The sequence below is a fragment of the Ornithorhynchus anatinus genome, chromosome 5 (assembly GCF_004115215.2).
Source record: "Ornithorhynchus anatinus isolate Pmale09 chromosome 5, mOrnAna1.pri.v4, whole genome shotgun sequence".
Taxonomy (NCBI): Eukaryota; Metazoa; Chordata; class Mammalia; order Monotremata; family Ornithorhynchidae; genus Ornithorhynchus; species Ornithorhynchus anatinus.
This window is the reverse complement of record NC_041732.1, coordinates 82,156,294-82,178,237: the sequence shown is the minus strand read 5'-3', so window position 1 is coordinate 82,178,237 and position 21,944 is coordinate 82,156,294. Positions and strand designations below refer to the sequence as shown.

At 45.1% G+C, this 21,944-nt stretch overlaps 1 protein-coding gene across 1 annotated transcript in view; it reads left to right on the top strand.

The window, feature by feature from the left end:
• The window catches only part of ENOSF1 (enolase superfamily member 1), a 46,943-nt gene that overhangs the window by 23,708 nt on the left and 1,291 nt on the right, over positions 1–21,944 (top strand). The window contains exons 6-15 of the mRNA XM_029065464.2: positions 63–135; positions 257–295; positions 2,184–2,266; positions 7,459–7,493; positions 10,505–10,592; positions 13,742–13,876; positions 16,307–16,348; positions 17,122–17,251; positions 17,587–17,686; positions 19,169–19,250. Coding sequence (XP_028921297.1) covers positions 63–135; positions 257–295; positions 2,184–2,266; positions 7,459–7,493; positions 10,505–10,592; positions 13,742–13,876; positions 16,307–16,348; positions 17,122–17,251; positions 17,587–17,686; positions 19,169–19,250 — 807 coding nt within the window. The remainder of the gene's footprint in view (positions 1–62; positions 136–256; positions 296–2,183; positions 2,267–7,458; positions 7,494–10,504; positions 10,593–13,741; positions 13,877–16,306; positions 16,349–17,121; positions 17,252–17,586; positions 17,687–19,168; positions 19,251–21,944) is intronic.

Sequence of the window (21,944 nt, the reverse complement as noted above, 5' to 3'; positions counted from 1 at the left end):
GGGTATTTCATGTGCTCTCATCTCTCCTTCCAAATAAATCCTAAATCCTTCCATGTTTCCAGGACCCAAAGCAGCTGTTGTCCTGCATAGATTTCAGGTATATCACAGATGCCTTGACTGAAGAAGAAGCCTATGGTGAGTCATTCTTAAATGGTGATGATGTTGGCAGAAAGATTTTTGTTTGCATTAGGGTGGGAGCAGATTTGACTTGCTCTGAGTTCTTAAATATAATCAACTTGCACTCTTTTGTTTACAGAAATACTACAAAAGGGCCTTGTGGGGAAAAAGGAAAGAGGTACGTTTAAAGTCTTTTCAATTTCTGAAAGTTCAGCGGGGAAACTATTCTGCTGAGTTAATGGGAATCACTTCTGACTCCATGTCATTCATCATCCTCAGTGACTTGGATCTGTCTTGGATGACAGAAGGTACTCAAGCAGATGAATTAGACAGTGTCATAAGTGGGTCAAAGAAGGAGGGACACGTTGCAAACTCAAATTTCTCTCCTCGCTGACCCTATTTTTTTTATCTTGTCTCTCCCCCTCCCCGACCAAAGTCCAGAAGCTGATTATAAGAGCGGTGGAGGGCGAAGGATGAGGAAGAGGGTTAGACTTAGTTTCCTCTGTAATGTTGGCTCCAGAGAGTGGAATTGGGGAGCTCTGCTTAGTGGTGGTAGAGGAACCCAGTTTATCTGCCGGTTGCCTGCTGTATCACCTGGAATAAGTCACTTGAATTTTCACTGCTTCAGTTTCCTCAACTCTAAAATGTTGATTAAATATCTGCTCTCCCTCCCCCTTAGCCTGTGAATCCTATGTGGGACAGGGTCACGTAGCTCCCCGAGTGCTTAGAATACTTAGCTCTGTAAGCCCTCCTCTAGACTCTAAGCTTGTTGTGGGCAGGGAATGTGGCCACTTCTTGTTATTTTGTACTTGCCCAAGCGTTTAGTACAGTGCTCTGCACACAGTCAGTGCTCAATAAGTACTACTGAATGAATCTGTACCCTTTAAGCTCTTGATATTCACTCCACCCTCAACCCAGAGCATTTATGTACATAGTCATTATTTATTCACTTCTATTAATGTCTCTCTCCCCCTATAGACTGTAAGCTCCTTGTGGACAGGGAACATATCTAACACCTCTGTTCATTCATTCAATCATATTTATTGAGTGCTTACTATGTGCAAAGCACTATACTAAGCACTGGGGAAAGTACAATACAAAACAGACATATTCCCTACCATAACGAGCTCACATTCTAGAGTTGTATTGTACTCTCCCCAGCACTTAGTACAGTGCCCTGCACACTGTAAGTGCACAATAAATACCATTGATTGACACATAGTAAGTACATAACAAATATAATAATAATTTGACTGTATTTTATTTGCCCCAGCATTAGCCCAGTGCTTAACAAATGCCATAATTATTATTGAAGCAGCGTGGCCTAGTGGAAAGAGCATATCTCTAATTTGTATATATTAATGTCTGTAAGCTAGTTGTGGACAGGGAATGTGTTTTATTGTTATATTGTACTCTCCCAAGCGCTCAGGACAGTGATCTGCCCACAGTAAGCATTCAATAAATATGATTAACTCACTGACCGACTGAAAGAGCATGGTCTTGGGAGTCAGAGGACCTGGGTTCTAATCCCAGCTCTGCCACATGTGTGCTGTGTGACTTTGGGCAAGTCACTTCACTTCTCTGGACCTCAATTCCTTCATCTGTAAAGTGGAGATTAAGACTGTGAGCCATATGTGGGACATGGACTGTGTTCAACCTATGTATCTTATAGTAATAATGATCATAATAACAATTGTATTTGTTAAGCCCTTACTATGTGCCAGTCACTCTACTAAACTCTGGGGTGGATACGAGTAAATTGGGTTGGACACAGTCATTTCCCCAGATGGGGCTCCTAGTCTTAATCCCCATTTTACAAAAGAGATAACTGAGACACAGAGAAGTGAAGTGACTTACCCAAGGTCACCCAGCAGACAAGAGGCAGAGCCAGCATTGGACTCCCAGGCCCGTGCTCTATCCACTAGGCCATGCTGCTCTCCCTCAGCATTTAGTACGGTACCTGGCACATAGGAAGCGCTTAACAAATGCCATTTAAAAAAAGAGATTTTTAAGTCAAAGAGAGACAAGTGGACGATGCTCATCAGACCAATTCTGTGTTGTTCCAGAGGAGCAAATGCTAAAGAATGGCTACCCCGCCTACACCACATCCTGTGCCTGGCTCGGGTACTCGGACCAGCGGTTAAAGCAGGTTTGTTCTTCTTGTATTTTAGTAGTAAGATCTAACTCCCCGGGAGACCTGGGCCATTTGGTAATTAGCTCTTCTCAATATTGCTTGGAAACCTAAAGCTCATTTCCGATCTCCTTGGATCCAGCTCTGAGAAGAGCATCGTGGAGGCTTAACGACTCACCCTCTACCTCAGAAAGAGCGCCCTTCTGAGGACGCAGCTACCCTCTGAAGATCAGAGAGGGTGTCTGTGCATCTCTGCTCTGCTTGCAAAATTCCTAACCACGGGCTTTAAAGCTCTCCATCACCTTACCCCCTCCTACTTCACCTCGCTTCTCTCCTTCTATAGCCCAGCCCACACACTTCTCTCCTCTGATGCCAACCATCTCACTGTGCCTTGATCTCGCCTGCCTCACCACCGACCCCTAGCCCACATCCTGACTCTGGCCTGGAACGCCCTCCCTCCTCAAATCCATCAGACAATTATTCTTCAGACTAAGCCCAACTTTTCCTCATCTCCCACTCCCTTCTGCGTCACTCTGACTTGCTCCCTTTGCTCCTCCCCCCTCTCAGCCCCACAGCACTTACGTACATATCTCTAATTTTATTTATTTGTATTGATATTTGTCTCTTCCCCGCTGGACTGTGAGTTTGTTGTGGGCAGGGAATGTTACTGTTCATTGTTGCATTGTACTTTCCCAGGAGCTCAGTATAGTGTTCTGCACACAGTAAGCCCTCAATAAATACGATTGAATGATTGAATGAAGCACTGTATTAAGTGCTGAGGTAAATACAAGTTAATCATTCCTGTTCCACATTCATTCATTCATTCATTCATTCATTCATTCATTCATTCAATCATATTTATTGAGCGCTTATTATGTGCAGAGCACTGTACTAAGCGCTTGGAAAGTACAATTCGGCAAAAGAGGCAATCCCTACCCAATAATGGACTCACAGTCTAGAAGGGGGGAGACAGACAATAAAACAAAGCAAGTAAACAGGCATCAATAACATCAATATAAATAGAATTATAGATATATACAGATCATTAATAAAATAGAATAATAAATGTGTGTATATATACATATTAATAAAATAGAATAATAAATATGTGTGTGTGTGTATATATATATACACATATTTATTATTCTATTTTATTAATATGCACAAGTGCTGTGGGGTAGGGAGGAGGGTAGAGCAGAGGGAGGGAGTCGGGGCGATAGGAAGGGGAGGAGGAGTAGAGGAAACTGGGGGCTTAGTCTGGCAAAAGAGGGGCTTAGTCTGGGTCTCCCATGAGACTCACAGTCGTAATCCCCGTTTTACAGATGAGGTAACTGAGGCAAAGAGAAGTTAAGCGACTTGCCCAAGGTCACACAGCAGGCAAGTGCAGAACTGGGATTAGAACCCAGGTCCTGACACATAAGTGCTTAATAAATACCATTAGCCTTATCATTATTACCAGTAATTGTTATACTTTGATAATGCTCTTTTCCAGAAAGTGGTCCATTTTAAGCAATGGGGAGTTTTTAGGTGGAGGAATCAAGGAACTAAACTCTGGCCCATTTGGATTAGCTGCTGTGTGTCTGGAGGCGTAGTGTGTGAAATAATAATAATGATAATAATAATTGTGATCCAGGGTATTCTCTGTGCCTGCTCTAATGAACAGTAGCACAGAAACTGCCACTAACTCAATATTCCCAGTGCACAATGAAGGAAAGTCATGAGATTTTAATCAGCTTTCTTGGGATCTTGGTGCTCCTAGACAAATGAGCCCATTATATTTCAGCGTATTTCAGCGGCGTGATTTGTGCTAAGTGATTCCTTACGACGTTCCACTGATGAAAAGCTTCACCCGATATTCCCCAAAGAAGCAAGATGCCAAATGTGGCCGGCAGAAATACAAAACTGGGGAACAGTGCCTTTTACTTGGTGTTTTAGTGCCATTCCTCTGACTATGACCTTCCCGTCGTAGTCTGAGAAACACAGAGATCAGAACATATTTTCTGCAAAACATGTTTCTTATGCATCTGGGAAATGACTGTTCTGTTGTTGTATTTAGGTGAACAGATTTAAGTTGGGGCATGTTAGCGAAATTAATGCATGCTTGAGGCCATTTATTGAGGGCTTTAATGCCGATTTATAACTCTGTATACTGCAGCGTGTTTGCTGTTGGAAAATACAGTTGGTTTCACTTCAAGCGTGGTTGGTTTTCAGAGGCAGATGAAATAGAAAAAGCAGTGGGTTGGGAATCAAAGGACCTCAGTTCTAATTCCAGCTCTGCTGTCGGCCTGCTGGGTGACCTTGGGCGAGACATTTAAGTTCTCTTGTTCCTCAGTTACCTCATCTCTAAAATGGGGATAAGATACCTGCTCTCCCTCTCTCTTAGATTGTGAGTCCCAGGTAAGACAACTGTGTGCAAAGCACTGTATTAAGCACTTGGAAGAGTACAATAAAACCGACACATTCCAGCCCACAACGATCTCACAGTATAGAGGGGAAGACAAACATTAATATAAAGATAAATAAGTAGCTGAATTACAGATATGTAAATTACAGATAGTTATACTGTACTCTCTCAAGTGCTTAGTTCAGCACTCTGCACACAGCAATAACGATAATAATAATAGTGTTTAAATGCTTACTATGTGATTTTTTCCTATCAATCAATAAATTAGTGGTATTTACTGACGACTTACTCTTTGTAGAACCCTGTACTAAGTGCTTAGGAGAGTACAGTAGAAAAGAGGTGGGAGACGTGATCCCTGTTTGCAAGGAGCTTACAGTCTGGAAGGGAAGACAGGAATTAGAATAAATTACAAATAGGAGAAATGGCAGAGTATAGGGATATGCCCATAAGTGCTGCAACTATATATTTTCATTACCCTATTTATTTGGTTAAAGAGATGTACATCACCTTGATTCTATTTATTTGCTATTGTTTTAATGAGATGTTCATCCCCTTGATTCTATTTATTGCCATTGTTCTTGTCTGTCTGTCTCCCCCGATTAGACTGTAAGCCCGTCAAAGGGCAGGGACTGTCTCTATCTGTTACCGATTTGTACATTCCAAGCGCTTAGTACAGTGCTCTGCACATAGTAAGCGCCAATAAATGCTATTGAATGAATGAAGGGTGAGGGCGGAGTGAATATCAAGTGCTTAAGGGGTACAGATCCAAGTGCATAGGCGATGCGGAGAAAAGGAGTAGATAGGGGAAATGAGGGCGTAGTCAAGGAAGGCCTCTTGGACGAGATGTGATTTTAGGAGGGCTTTGAAGGTGGGGCGATGGATGGTCTGGTGGATAAAGAGGGGGAGGGAGTTCCAGGCAAGAGGAAGGTCGTGGGCAAATCGTTAGTGAGATAGATGAGATTGAGGTACGGTGAGTATGTAGTCATTAGAAAAGCAAAGCGTGTGGACCGGATTGTAGTAAATCAGCTAGGTAAGGTAGGAAGGAGAGAACTGATTGAGTGCCTTAGAACCGATGCCAAGGAGTTTCTGTTGGATGCAGAGGTGGTTGGGAAACCGCTGAAGCTTTTCAAGGAAAGGGGAGATTGAACTGAATCGTGTTTCAGAAAAATGATCCAGGCAGAGTGAAGTATAGACTGGAGAAGAGAGAGATGAGAAGCAGGGAGGTCAGAGAGGAGGCTGATGCAGTAGTCAAGGTGGGATATGATAAATGCTTGGATCAGGGTGGTAACCGTTTGGGTAGAATGGCACAGATTCTCTCGCTGGCAAACTCCTTGTGGGCAGGGAACCTGTCTACCAATTCTGTCGTACTCTGCTCTTCTAAGTGCTTAGAACAGCAAACAGTAAACAGTAAGTACCATTGATTGATCGATTCATTCCTGAGAAGTTTTGAACTGATGGGATTTGGTGTCAGGCTGAATATGCAGGTTGAAGGAGAGAGATGAGTCGAAGATAACGCCTAGGCTTGTGAGACAGGGAGGTTGCTGGTGCTGTCTACAGTGATGGCAAAGACACGGAAAGGACGGGGTTTGGGTGGGAAGATGAGCAGTTTGGTTTAGGACATGTTAAGTTTGAGATGTCAGTGGGACATCCAAATAGAGATGTTCTGAAGGCAGGAGGAAATATGAGACTGCAGAGAAGGACAGCGGTCAAGACTGGACATGTTGGAACATAGTAAATGCATAATAAATACCTTAATTATGACTATAATGCACCTAAGAAAATAAAGTTCTGGGATTCATTTCTGGTGGTTCTGCCTATTTATTGTATGTGTATTATGTATTATTGTATTATGGGAAGCAGAGTTGTGGGTAGAGCATGGGCCTGGGAATCAGACGGTCATGGGTTCTAATTCCCACTCCACCACTTATCTTCTGTATGATCTTGGGCAAGTCACTTCACTTCCCTGGGCCTCATTACCTCATTTGTAAAATGGGGATAAAGGCCGTGAGCCCCACGTGGGACAGGGACTGTGTCCAACCCAATTGGCTTGTAATAATAATAATAATAATGTTGGTATTTGTTAAGCACTTACTACGTGCAGAGCACTGTTTTAAGTGCTGGGGTAGATACAGGGCAATGAGGTTGTCCCACGTGAGGCTCACAGTCTTCATCCCCATTTTACAGATGAGGGAACTGAGGCACAGAGAAGTGAAGTGACTTGCCCACAGTCACACACTGACAAGGGGCAGAGTCGGGATTCGAACCCATGACCTCTGACTCCCAAGCCCAGGCTCTTTCCACTGAGCCATGCTGCTTGTATCCACCCTAGCATTAGTACAGTGCCTGACACAGAGTAAACCAAAAATTCAGAGGCTTGTCCAAACAAGTAATAGTGATGATAATTATAATGATAGTATTTGTTAAAGTGTTTAAAAAAAAAAATGTTGGTATTTGTTAAGCGCTTACTATGTGTAAAACACTGTTCTAAGCGCTGGGGTAGATACAGGGTAATGAGGTTGTCCCACGTGAGGCTCACAGTTAATCCCCATTTTACAGATGAGGTAACTGAGGCACAGAGAAGTTGAGTGACTTGCCCACAGTCACACAGCTGACAAGTGGCAGAGCCGGGATTCAAACTCATGACCTCTGACTCCCAAGCCCTTGCTCTTTCCACTGAGCCATGCTGCTTCTCAACTACTTCTTATTAGAGTTCAAGCAGTGGGTGGGTAAATGTTTTTCTGCTTGCAGTGGATTTCTCGGGTGAACGGTGTAACTAATGGGATAACTGTGCTCCTTTTCTCGGCAGCTCTGCCAGAAGGCCCTGGAGGATGGCTGGACCAGGTAAATGATTCAGGAGGATGGTAAAATGGACTCGGCTCTGTCAGCGTCGCCGCTGCCTTTAGAGGAGCCGGGGAGGACCTGGAATGCGTAAATAAATCGGAGTGGCTCTTTGTAGGACCCCTGACTCTTGTACTCGGGCCCAGGTGGTGAACCTTGGTGGCCCCACCTTGGAAGGACACGGAGGACTTGGAGACTGTTCCAAAAGGGAACCTAAAGGGTGGGAGAATAGGAGCTGAGGGGAAATAACGATAATAATAAGGATAACTTTGGTATTTGTTAAGCACTTACGATGTGCCAGACTCTGTACTAAGCGCTGGGGTGGATACAGGCAAATTGGGTTGGATGCAGTCCCTGTACCACGAGGGGCTCACAGTCTCAATCTCCGTTTTGCAGATGAGGTAACTGAGGCACGGGGAAGTAAAATGACCTGTCCAGGGTCATACAGCAGACAATAATAATAATAATAGTAATGGTATTTAAGCGCTTACTATGTGCCACGCACTGTTCTAAGTGCTGGGGTGAATACGAGGTAATCAGGTTGTCCCACGTTGGGCTCACAGCCTTCATCCCCATTTTACAGATGAGGTAACTGAGGCACAGAGTTGTTAAGTGACTTGCCCAAAGTCACACAGCTGACAAGTGGCGGAGCTGGGATTATTCATTCATTCATTCAATAGTACTGTACTAAGCGCTTGGAGTGTACAAATCGGTCACAGATAGAGACAGTCCCTGCCCTTTGACGGGCTTACGGTCTAATCGGGGATTAGAACCCACGACCTCTGACTCCCAGTCCCGGCCTCTTTCCACTAAGCCACGCTGCTTCTGGCGGATCAGGATTAGAACCCAGGTCCTTCTGACTCGCAGACCTGGGCTGTAGCCACTACGCCAGGCTGCTACTGGACCACTAGTTGTAAACTCCTAGATAGCAGGGAGCATGTCTGCCAACTCGATTGTATTGAACTCTTGGGGAAAGCAGTATGACGTAGTAGCCACTGGAGTCAGAAGAACCTGGGTTCTAACCCCTCGTCTGCTCTGTGACTATGGGCAAGTCATTTAATAATGTTAGTGTTTGTTCAGCGCTTACTATGTGCTGAGCACTGTTCTAAGCGCTGGGGCAGATTCAGGGTAATTAGGTTGTCCCACGTGGGGCTCACATTTTTTAATCCCCATTTTTACAGATGAGGTAATTGAGGCACAGAGGAAGTGAAGTGACTCGCCCAAGGTCACACAACAGACAAGTGGCGGAGGTGGGATTAGAACCTATGACCTCTGACTCCCAAGCCCGGGGTCTTTCCACTTCTCTTAAGCCACGCTGCTTCTCTGCTTCACTGTGAGCTTGTTGCGGGCAGGGAATGTGTCTGTTGATTGTTACACTGTTGTCTCCCCAGCGCTTAGTACACAGTAAGCGCTCGGTAAAAAAAATTGAGTGAAAGAAATGGGCCACAGTTACTTCAACTCTACAGTGGGGATTAAGACTCTAAGACTAAGATACATGGATTGTATCCACCCTGATTAGGTTCTATCTGCCCCAGCATGGAGTTCAGTGCCTGGGCACTTAGTAAGTGCTTAAAAAAAGCCTTAAAAAAAAAAAAGATGGAGTATGTTTATCATTCTCTTGATTGTTGACATGTGGTTTTCTTTTCACTCATTCATTCATTCAATAGCATTTATTGAGCGCTTACTATGTGCAGAGCACTGTACTAAGCGCTTGGAATGTACAAATTGGCAACAGATGAGACAGTCCCTGCCCATTGACTGGCTTACAGTCTAATCAGGGGAGAAAGACAGACAAAAACAATAGCAATAAATAGAATCAAGGTGATGTACATCTCATTAACAAAATAAATAGGGGAATAAAAATATATACAATTGAGCGGACGAGCACGGTGCTGACGGGAGGGGAAGGGAGAAGGGGAGGAACAGAGGGAAAGGGGGGAAAAGAGGGCTTAGCTGAGGGGAGGCGAAAGGGGGCAGTGTCACCCCTCGCCGGGGACAGGTTCTTTCGGAATCGGCGCGGCGAGAGAGAGAGAGAGAGAGAGAGGCCGGGGATGGAAAAACCCGAATTTTGTATAGAATTTATTCCGCGGGGCGGATTGGATTTAATTTAATTATTTAGACGCGACAATCGGCTTTCCCTGTCGGGGGAAACATGGTGTTAAAGCTTTCCCTTTGGGAGGAATATGGGGTTAGAGCTTCCCTAATGGGAAGAATACACTGGTATGATACTCGGGTGTGGGCGGAAGCCCGAGCCCACTTACGATTTACTCACAACGTGGTGAGGCGGCTGGCTCCCACCATGTGCTCGCCCCACCCGGGAGGAATCCACCTTTGCGTTAAATACACTTATGCGTTAAACATTAATGAGTAGTTATCTACACTTATGCGGTAAACCCAGTTATGCATTACCCACTTATGATTACTGGCACTCGGTGAGGCGGCTAGCTCCCACCCTGTTCACGTGCCACTCGGGAGGCACCCGCTTAGACATGAAATCCACTTATGTGCTACTCGCTCTCGGTGAGGCGGCTAGCTCCCACCGCTTCACGTCCCCCTGGGGAGGCACCCACTTAGACATCAAATCCATTTTAAACGTTACATACCCATGGTGAGGCATCTGGCTTCCAACCCCACGAGCTCTCAGCAGGAGAGGACACTCACCCATCCCACGGCTCCTCACTTGGTGCAGGCAGAGCGGCCTTCTCACGCTCTGGACAGAGGCGACCCACAGCCGGCTGTAGCCATGTCAGTAGCTCAGTTAAATGTCCACTTAGCTCATCATCTGTCGAACTTTTGCTCTGCTAATAGCAATATGCAGCCGCTGCTTTAGAAGCAGACACTTTCTGAAAGAGAGCGATTAAGAGACGAGTCTGAAGACCGTTGGGAAACTGTGGAAGGTTACTGGGAAAATAGAGCCTATAACATGTTGACGTGACCGATCATCTCTGGGGAAAATCCAACTGTCGTTCTTATGTTTAGAGGCCCATCTGTGTAAAACAAAATATGTTTTTTAGGTTTAAAGTCAAGGTTGGCGCTGATCTCCAGGATGACATGCGTAGATGCAGGCTTTTAAGAGAATTGATTGGACCTGAAAATATTTTGGTAAGTATCGATATTTAGAAAACATGCCCCCGACATAAGACAGCCTTATACAAAGCTGGCAGGTCACTTGCCCCGAACAGGAAACAATCAGTTGTTGAGTCAGGATTGAAGAATGTTTGCTTATACTTCTTACTGTCCGACACAGGCTGTGGAACTTGCAGAAGGTTATATTTTTGTGAGTGGGTCCTTTTTTATTTGTTGTTCTGTTTCACTGACAATGCTTTTTGTGGTTTAGTGAATAAGAACCCAGGTCTAAAACACTGATGCTAGGAAAAGGCCAGGGAAAAGATGGAAGAGGCCGGCTGGCAGCTAGATGGATAGAGACCATAACGATAACGGAAGAACCATCAAAAAGGTTGCAGATTATGGCAGAGGACAGGATGTTCTGGAGAAAGTAATTCCATGGAGCCGCTATGAATCGGAAACGACTTGGTCAAGTCACTTCTCTTCTCTGGGCCTCAGTTACCTCATCTTTAAAGCGGAGATTAAGAGTGAGAGCCCCACGGGGAACATGGACTGTGTCCAACCTGATTAGCTTGCATCCACCCCAGCGCTCAGAACAGTGCCTGGCTAATAGTAAACTCTTGACAAATATCATTAAAAGAAAAAGTAAAGGACATTTTGGAGAAGCATTCAGAATGAGAAGCAGCATGGCCTAGTGAATAGATAATGGGCCTGGGAATCAGAAGGACCTGGGTTCTAATCCTGACTTTGCCACTTGTCTGCTCTGCGTGACCTTGGGCAAGTCACTTCACTTCTTTGTGCCTCAGTTACCTCATCTGTAAAGTGGAGATTAAGGGTGTGAGCGCCACTTGGGACGTGGATTGCGTCCAACCTGATTAGCTTGCATCTACCCCAGCACTTAAGAACAGTGCCTGGATCATAGTAAATGGTTAACAAATACCATAAAAAAAAGGCACATGTAATGAACAGGTTGGATTTCAAGGAGGGCAGCCATCACATGTTCCTCTGAGCATCCTGTTGCTACTTTCAGTGCCCGAAAACCAATCCTGCGTGATGAACACCAGTAATTACACTTCTTCTATTCTTCTCTTACCATATATAACACCTTGTATAACTCTGGTACTTTCTCCCACTTTTAAGCAATATGAGAATTTTCAGCAAGGGCAGAGTAAAAGACTGAATTCTGAGTTTCCTGAGGGTAGAGATAATAACAATAATGATAATAATAACGATGGTATTTGTTAAGCACTTACTATGTGCCAAGCACTGTACTAAACTCTGGGGTGGATACAAGTAAATTGGGTTGGACACAGTCCCCGTCCCAAGTGGAGCTCACAGTCTCAATCCCCATTTTAATAATAATGTTGGTATTTGTTAAGCGCTTACTATGTGCAGAGCACTGTTCTAAGCGCTGGGGTAGATACAGGGTAATCAGGTTGTCCCATCTGAGGCTCACAGTCTTAACCCCCATTTTACAGATGAGAGAACTGAGGCACAGAGAAGTAAAGTGACTTACCGAAAAATCACACAGAAGACAAGTAGTAGAGTTGGGATTAGAACCCATGACCTTATTCCCAGGGCCACACTCTATTCATTACACCATCCTGCTACTCAGTCAATCTATGGTATTTATTGAGCACTTACAGTGTGCAGAGCACTGTACTAAGCATTTGGGAGAGTATAATATAACAGGGTTGGTTAACACAACCCCTGTCTTCCAGGAGTTTACAACCTACTGGAGTAGACAGATATGAAAATAAACTAGGTATAAATAAAGGAGCAGGGAATAAGGGTATAATAATGAAGGTATTTGTTAAGCACTTAGTATGTGCCAAGTCCTGTTCTAATAATAATAATAATAATGTTGATATTTGTTAAGTGCTTACTATGTGCCGAGCACTGTTCTAAGCGCTGGGGTAGATACAGGGTCATCAGGTTGTCCCACGTGAGACTCACAGTTAATCGCCATTTTACAGATGAGGGAACTGAGGCACAGAGAAGTTAAGTGACTTGCCCACAGTCACACAGCTGACAGGTGGGAGAGCCTGGATTCGAACTCATGATCTCCGACTCCCAGCCGGGGCTCTTTCCACTGAGCCACGCTGCTTCTCTGCTCAGTGTTCTAAGCACTGAGCACTGTTCTAAGTGCTGGCTGTAAGTACTGTGGGGCTGGGCGTTAGTTGAGTTTCAAAGTGCTTAGGAGATACGGATCAAAGGGCATCAATTGGTATTCATTGAGTTTCTAGTGTGTGCAGAGCACTGTACAGAACACTTGAGCAAATGCGATGTAACCAAGTTGGTGGACATGTTCCCTGACCACTAGGAACTAACAGTCTAGAGGGCATAAGGTGATAAGCAATTCCGTGTAATCAAATTCTGGAACACTCTCTCTGTTCTGCTTCTGCTTGACAGGAGCAGCAGGGCTTAGTGGAATGAGCCCAGGCTTGGGAGTCAGAGGTCGTGGGCTCTAATCCCGCCACTTGTCAGCTCTGTGACTTTGGGCAAGTCGCTTAACTTCTCTGTGCCTCAGTTACCTCAGCTGTAAATTGGGGATTAAGACTGTGAGCCCCACGTGGGACAATGTGATAACCCTGTATCTACCCCAGCGATTAGAACAGTGCTTGGCACATAGTAAGTGCTTAACAAATACCAACATTATTATTATTCACTTAGCCAGGAATTTCCCCTTCAAAAGCCAGCTAAAAACCCACCTCTTACATGAACACTTGGCTCTAACTCCCAGCTACCTAGGTCAACCCATTAACACGTTTGAATCAGCACTGATGTATACACCTGCAAATGTATGTTTGATGTGTTATGTTTGCTTGCCTACACCCACCGTGAGAATCCTTGTCTCATACTTCTCATCTAATTTCCCCCTGCATCTCATACAGTGATAATACTACAGTGCTCTGCACATAGTAAGCGCTTAACAAATACCAACATATAATTGTGGAATTCATTAAGCGCTTACTATGGGCCAGGCGCTAAGTGCTGGGGTAGATACAAGATAATCGGATTGGATGCAGTCGCTGTCCCATGTAGGGCTCACAGTCTTAATCTCCATTTTACAGGTGAGGTAACTGAGGCCCAGAGAAGTGAAATGACTTGCCCGAGAGTGGGTATTCAATAAATACTGGTTCTGCTCATGTTGAACAATGAACGGAAGGTGCCCTCTCTCTTAGATGTTGGATGCCAACCAACGATGGGACGTGCAGGAAGCAGTGGAGTGGGTGTCCAAGTTGGCCGAATTTAAACCGCTCTGGATAGAGGAACCAACCTCCCCCGATGATATTCTTGGGCACGCAACCATCTCCAAGGTAGAAATCTACATCTGCACATACAAATCTCCATCTACAAATCTTTATCTCCAGCCCTGATCTTTCTCCCGCGCTACAGTCCCGCATCTCCTCCTGCCTTGGAGACATCTCTACTTGGATGTCCTGCCATCACCTCAAACTTAATGTGACAGAAACAGAACTCCTTATCTTCCCACCCAAACCCTGTCCTATCACTGTAGAGGGCACCGCTATCCTTCTTGTTTCCCGTAACCATGGCATTATCCTTGCCTCCTCTCTCTCATTCAACCCACATATTCAGTTTATCACTAAATCCTGTCAGTTCAACCTCCACAACATTGCTTAAACCCATCCTTTCCTCTCCATCCAAACTGCTACCGTGTTAATCCAGGCACTTGGCCTTATCCCACCTTGATTACTTTATCGGCTTCCTTGCTGATCTCCCTGCCTTCTGTCTCTCCCCACTCCAGTCCGTACTTCACTCTGCAGAACCATTCAGGCCATGTTTCGCGACTCCTCAAGAGCCTCCAGTGGTTGGCCATCCACCTCCTCATCCAACAGGAACTCCTTACCAATGGCTTTAAAGCACTGTCAACCTTCCCCCCTCCTACCTCACTTCACTGCTCTCCTACTGAAACCCAACCCGCACACTTCACTCCTCCAATGCCAAACTACTCACTGTATCTTAATCTCATCTGTCTCGCTGCCAGCCCCTTTCCCACGTCTTGCCTCTAGCTTGGAACACCCTCCCTCTTCGTATCCGACAATATTTCTTCCCTCCATCAAAAAGTGTTATTCAAGGCACCTCTCCTTCAAGAGGCCTTCCCTGACTAAGTCCTCTCTTCCTTTTCTTCCCCTCAATCAATCATATTTATCGAGCTCTTTCTTACTGTGTACAGAACATTTACTAAGCACTTGGGAGAGTACAGCAATAGACAAATTCCCTGTCCACAATGAGCTTACAGTCCAGAGAGGCAGACGTTAATACAAATAAATAAATTACAGATATGTACATAAGTGCTGTGGGGCTAGGAGGGGACCTATTAATAAAGGGAACAATTCAGGACAACGCAGAAGGGAGTGGGAGAAGAGGGAAGGAGGGCTTAGTCAGGGAAGGCCTCTTGGAGATGTGCCTTCAGTAAGGCTTTGAAGTGGGGGAAAGTCATAATCTGTCAGTTATGAGGAGGGAGGGTGTTCCAGGCCAGAAGGTGCAAGTGGGCCGGAGTTCGGGGACGAGGCAGATGAGATCAAGGTACGGTGAGAAGGTTAGCATTAGAGGAGCGAAGTGTGCGGGCTGGGTTGCAGTAGAAGTATTGAGTTGATGTAGGAGGGGGCAAGGTGATTGCTTTAAAGCCAATGATGAGGGGTTTCTGTTTGATGCGGAGGTGGATGGGCAACTACGGAGTTTCTTGAGGAGTGGAGAAAAATGGGCTGAACGTTTTTGAGGAAAAATGACCCGGGCAGCCGAGTGAAGTATGGACTGGAGTGGGGAGAGAAAGGAAGCAGGGAGGTCAGCAAGGAGGCTAATACAGCAATCAAGATGGGATAGGATAAACGATTGGATTAATATGGTAACAGTTTAAATGGAGAGAAATGGGCAGATTTTAGCATTGTTCTGTTCCCTTCTGCGTCGCCCTGACTTGCTCCCCGGCCCAGCCCCATAGCACTTATGTACCCAGCTGTAATTTATTTATTTATACTAATGTCTGTCTCTCCCACTAGACTATAAACTCGTGGTGAGCCGGAAATGTGTCTGTTGTAGCTCCCAAGAGCTTACTAGAGTGCTCTGCAAACAGTAGTCATTCGCATACAATTGACTGAGGTTACTGGCAACGTTGGCCTTATTTCCTTTTGTTTTTTCCTGCTGAGATGTTTATCAGTCAGTCCTATTTATTGAGTGCTTACGGGGTGCAGAGCACGGTACTAAGCATTTGGGAGAGTACAATATAACAGTGTTGATAGACATTCCATGCCCACAACAAAGCTTTCTCTATACAGAACTGTTTAGAGTTAATGGAGCCTGTAGCCAAATCCCAGGGTCTGAAAAAGATCTTAGACCTAGTTGCTTTCTTTAGCTTATCCTATAACTAGATGGTTATTACAAACGATGAAATGAACTAGACTAAGTGTAAAGATAATTTGATTTTTATACCTTAGAGGTATCAGAATGTGGTTTGTGCATTTTGATGTATTTTATTCACTCGGCCACAGATCAGTATTAGAAGGACACCTAAATTGTTTTAGGAAATTATTTTCGCTCCACTGTCTGTGCGCTATTTTATACACATACACACAGAATCAACAGAAGCATTCAGTTGTCTGTCATTCTCCAAAGGTCAAACTGAATTTAGCAAAAATCCCAGTAAAATGTTCCTTTCAGTTAAATATATTCTTTTAAAAATTCGGAAACACACTTTAAGTATTTATTAATATACCATGGGTTTTTTTCAGGCCTTGTCCCCCTTGGGAATTGGAGTTGCCACAGGAGAACAAGTAAGTGATGGCATCGATCCACAACTATGGGGCACTTACTGAGTGCGTGAGACTTGTACAACACATGAATGTAAATGGAATGGTTTGTTAGGGACCTCCACAATAGGAATTTTTGAGGACTTCAACAGAAGCTGAAGTCAGATAATGACAAATTCTTGAACGTTGCCTGTTCTCCCTAAGCAAAACAAAAAGGTAAAACTTATAAATTGCAAACGGGAACCACTATTGGGGTAGTAAAACACCCTATACCATCTTAAGATAGGTGGTTTCCAAAACTAAACCTTATTGATTTGCGTTCGCAAATTAAAAAAGATTACACCTGCCACATCCTACTGCATCCTGCAGAGCAACAGGATGGAGCAAATTCATTTTTCCCCTGCAGGAGAGAAAAAAATGCAGTTTAATATTGCTGCTTTTGCCATATTTCATTTGTGTGCTCCACTTCATCTCTTCTCCAGGAGAGATGATATATCGATCTATATCTGCTTAATGAATGCAGGATGAGTTTGAATTTCTCCCTAGCTGAGCTCTTATTGTGAGACTTTTTAGGCTACGTCTATGAAAAAGGAACACAAAGCCTCGGCCAGAGCATCGGCATTTACCTTCAGCCAAGGGAGAAACGAAGATAAATGCCGTTCCTTTTTCAGTCAGCATAGGAGAAACCGCATTGTTTAATGATGCCTTGCCACCTATAATTGTCTCATTGCCAATTAGAGAGCCTCAGGGTGGAGGCGTGAGTTTCTGTTGATTTTTATTTTTAATTCTATCTCCAGTGCCACAATAGAGTGATATTTAAACAGCTCCTGCAGGCTAAAGCCCTGCAGTACCTACAGATTGACAGCTGCAGGCTGGGAAGTGTCAATGAAAACCTGTCTGTGTTACTGATGGCCAAAAAGTTTCAAAGTAAGGCTTTGAGAGGCTGCAATCATCACAGTCCTTCTTTCCCCATCTTCCCCACCCCCGCAAAGCCCAATCAACAGTCCACGACCTTCAACCGCCTTAGGTTGAATTACTTTGAGAATCCACGTTTCTCTCAATTTAATTTTCCTGACCTTAATTCACTTAACTTTAACCGTGAAGCTCCTTGCTAACTTTGTGATGAGATTTTATTTTCTTTACCCTAACGAGCAAATAATCACCTCCAAACCATCACCGGCCAGGGACTCGGGCCACCGGTCCCCTCTTGCGGTGTCGGCAGAACCCTCGGCGTGTAAGAACTCATTTATTTCCCCTCTCAGTTCCCGTCTGTCCCCACGCGGGAGGAGTTGGCCTCTGTGAACTGGTCCAGCACTTGATCATCTTTGACTTTATTTCGGTATCCGGAAGCCTCGAAAACAGGTCAGTCATGCTCTTAGATCTCTGCCTAAGGGGCCTGCCATCTGCCCCCTCAGGCTTCTCCTTGAAGCTCTTCCCTCTGCAGATGTTACTGGTTTAACCAAGGAGACTGAGGAGTTTGGAGTCCTGGTTCAGATTACCACTTTCCTGTTCCTTGTCTCCTTGGTTTCTTTTTCTTTGTGGTATTTAAGTACTCACTATGTGCCGGGCACTGTACTAAACCCTGGGGTGAATACAAATTGGGCACAGTCCCTGTCCCACCTGGGGCTCACGGTCCTAATCCCCATGTTGCTGATGAGGGAATTGAGGCACAGAGAAGTGAAGTGACTTGCCCAAGTCTCATAGCAGACAAGTGGCAGAGCCAGGATTAGAACAAGCCAGGATTAGAACACAGGTACTGACTCCCAGGCCCATGTCCATGAGAAGCAGTGTGGATTAGTGGAAAGAGCATGGGCTTGGGAGTCAGAGGTCATGGGTTCTAATCCTGGCTCTGCCACTTATCAGCTGTGACCTTGGGAAAGTCACTTCTCTGTGCCCCACTTACCGCATCTGTAAAATGGGGATTAAGTCTGTGAGCCCCACATGGGACAACCTGATTACCCTGTATGTACCCCAGTGCTTAGAACAGTGCTTGGCACATAGTAAGCACTTAACATACCATCATTATTATGATTATTATCCATTAGGCCATGCTGCTTCTCCTGGCTGGGTTGGGCCAACTCTGCTTCTCTTCCTAAGGACTAGAACCTCTGTTACAGTGCACTGGCAGAAGCCATTCACACCTCCTTGGAGTCATCTTCCAATGTGATAATAATAATTGAGGTCTTTGTTAAGTGCTTACTATGTGCCAGGCACTGTACTAAACTCTGGGATGGATACAAACAAATCGAGTTGGACACAGTCCCTGTCCCACATGGGGCTCACGGTCTCAATCCCCATTTTACAGATGAGGTAACTGAGGCCCAGAGAAGGAAGTGACTTACCCAAGAACACACAGCAGACAAGGGGCGGAGCCGGTATTAGAACCCATGACTTTCCGACGACTCCCAGGCCTGTGCTCTATCCACCAAGCCATACTGTTTTCCTTTCGTCTCTACAGCTCAGCTGGGACCAAACCATGTCGGAAGGATTAGATAGCAACTAGCTTTTGTCCCCCACCTAGCTTAGAAGGATCCCCGCTGCTCAGGGCCACCAGTAAGCTTTGTCAAACACACCCCACAAAGAGACAACCATTGCATCCCGTGCTCCGGGCCCTCATCACTGGGCCCTAATATATAGGAATAGGTGGTAGGATGACTTTTAAACCTCCAGAGAAGGCTGATCTAACCCCAGCCCAAAGTGGGAAGAACCACTAAGGCATATAAGTGATTCCGATTTGATTCGTCTCCCCGACTCCCCAGGAGATATTTTTTCCAAGCGCATCTTGTGTGTTCGTTCCTTTCGGGCAGGTGACGGCATCCGACTTTCTTCCTTTGTGTCTTCTAGGATGTGTGAATTTGTAGATCACCTGCATGAACACTTCAAGTATCCTGTGGTAATCAAGAAAGCATCCTACATGCCTCCTCAGGTAATCATCAGACATCGAAACATCGGTATCTTTGATTAGCAGGGTTTTCTTTGCCAAGCCTTTGATAGAAGAGTAATAGTCATAAGACTCCCTTAGTATAGTTGATTCCCAATATTCAGCTGTGATTGACAGTGGTCACAGATGGGATTCCTCAAGCTCTATCTGCCACTTTGCCTCTTGGTTAAAGCACTGCAGGTTTACCTGACCGAATGCCCAACCTATGTACCCTTTCCCAATAGTCGGGACTGTGCTCTGCCCACAGTAAGTGCTTAATAGATATGATTACTACTCAATTAGCCAGTCAAATTCCCCCTGCCCACAGCTCCAGCCGAAAGTTTCTCGTTGGGCTGCGAGCCCCTTGAGGGACAAGGACTGTGTGGCAGACCTGACTCTTTTGAAATCCAGAACATAGTATAGTGGTTGGCACCCAGGAAGTACTTAAATACCACAATTATTATTAGCTAAGCAAAGAGCAGGTCCACTTAAATTACTCCCTTTATACATTCTGGTGTTTATCCGGCTCCACCACCTGTCGGCTGTGTGACCCTGGGCAAGTCACTTCACTTCTCTGCGCCTCAGCTACCTCATCTGTAAAATCGAAATTGAAACTGTGAGCCTCTCGTGGACTTGATATTATCTACCCCAGCGCTTAGTACATGCCTAGCACAAAGTAAACGCTTAACAAATACCTTAATTATTGTTATACCCATAGTGTACTTATTTATATTAATGCCTATCTCCTCCCTAGACTGTAAGCACGTACCTTGGGGGCAGGGAATATAATGGCTAACTCTGTTGTACTTTCCCAAGTACTCAGTACGGTGCTTTGTACACAGTAAGTGATCCATAAATACCGTTGATTAATTTGACAAACCTATCATCAGCTCCTTGCATTTTTGCCCAACTCAGATGGTCCTGGCTGCTTCTCCTGTGGACTGGGTCCCATCGGGACCCAGGATCTGCACCATGTTGCTTCTGGTTTAGTGCCTTCTTCCAGAGCCGGAGTTTCAATCCCGAGAGTCACAAGGTCATGGGTTCTAATCCTGGCTCTGCCACTTGACTGCTGTGTGACCCTGGGCAAATCAGTTCATTTCTCTGTGTCTCAGTTCCCTTGCCTTGTAAAATGGGGATTGAGCCTTGTAAGCCCCATATGGGACAGGGACCGTGTCCAACCTGATTTACTTGTATCCCCCCAGCGCTTAGAACAGTGTCTGGCATATTGTAAACACTTAAATACCATAATTATTTTTCGAGCACTGTGCCTAGCACGTGGGAGAGTAGAACACAAAAGGATTACCAGATACGTTCCCTGTCCATACTAAGCTTACAGTCTAAGGGAAGAGGCAGACATTAAAATAAACAAAAATTTATACCTTTGAGAGGAGTGGCTCTTCATCTGGCTGCGGGGTCTTCCAGAGATGACTGAATCAACCGTTCCTTGATGCCCAGCTCTTAACTGTGGTATAGGTCAAGCGCTTACTAAGCGACAGATACAGTTCTTGACAATTACTGCTTCTTGGAGCTAACTGGGTGCTGTCTGGGATTCTGGACTGGCCTGTCAGGCCTTCTCAAGGAACTTCTCTGGGTGTTTGTGACCAGTTTCAGGGTCTTCAGAAGGTCACCAAGAATGTATCTTTTCTTCTTCTTGAATACTTTAGGATAAACCACCTCCCCCAGTCATGTCCACATACGCACACTGTACTGAAACCCCACCTCTCGTGGCAGCCTATAGGAAAACGAGAAATTATTCCTAGATTTATTTTTTTTTAAATGGTATTGGTTAAGCGTTTACTATGTACCAAGCACAGTACTAAGCACTGGAGTAGATGCAAGCTAATCAGATCACGAAGCAGCATGGCGGAGTGGATAGAGCACGGGCCTGGGAGTCGAAGTCATGGGTTCTCATCCCGGCTCCGCCACTTGTCTGCTTTGTGACCTTGGGCAAGTCACTTCACTTCTCGGTGCTTCAGTTCCCTAAGCTTTAAAATGGGTATTGAGATTGTGAGCCCCATGTGAGACAGCGACTGCGTCCAACCTAATTTGCTTATATCCACCCCAGTGCTTTGTACAGTGCCTAGCACATAGTAAGTGCTTACCAATTACCACAGTTATTATTATTAGACTGGACACCGTCCATGTCCCATATGGAGTTCACAATCTTACTCCCTATTTTACAAGTGAGGTAACTGAGGCAGAGAAAAGTGAAGTGACTTGCCCAAGGTCACACAGCAGACAAGCGAGGGAGGCAGAAGTAGAACCCAGGTCCTTCCGACGCCCAGGCCTGTGCTCTATCCACCTGGCCATGCTGCTTCTCTAATTACTTTAAAGCTGTTAACAGACCACTTACAACCTTTGTAGCTGTCTTTACCAATCAGGCTGGTCTCCCACAGTACGCTTTGTATGGTTTTTAATGAATCTAATGAAAGGAAAAGGTCTTTCACTTCATCCTTTACATTCTTATTCCTCACCAAAGATTCAAGAGGTTGGCTTCTTCCACAGAGGTTAATTACCCCAGGTCAAAGACATCTGCTCTAGCGAAGCTGCGATGGAGAGCGCAGTCAAGAGGTTCCAGAGGACTGGGGCCTAAGCGCTTTTGCAGTAAATGGATCTCATATTAGCTGGGTGTCGGCTCACGTCTGTGTCCCATCCCATCTTCCCCTACCCCCTTCGCCTGGGAAGGCACAGCTATAAATG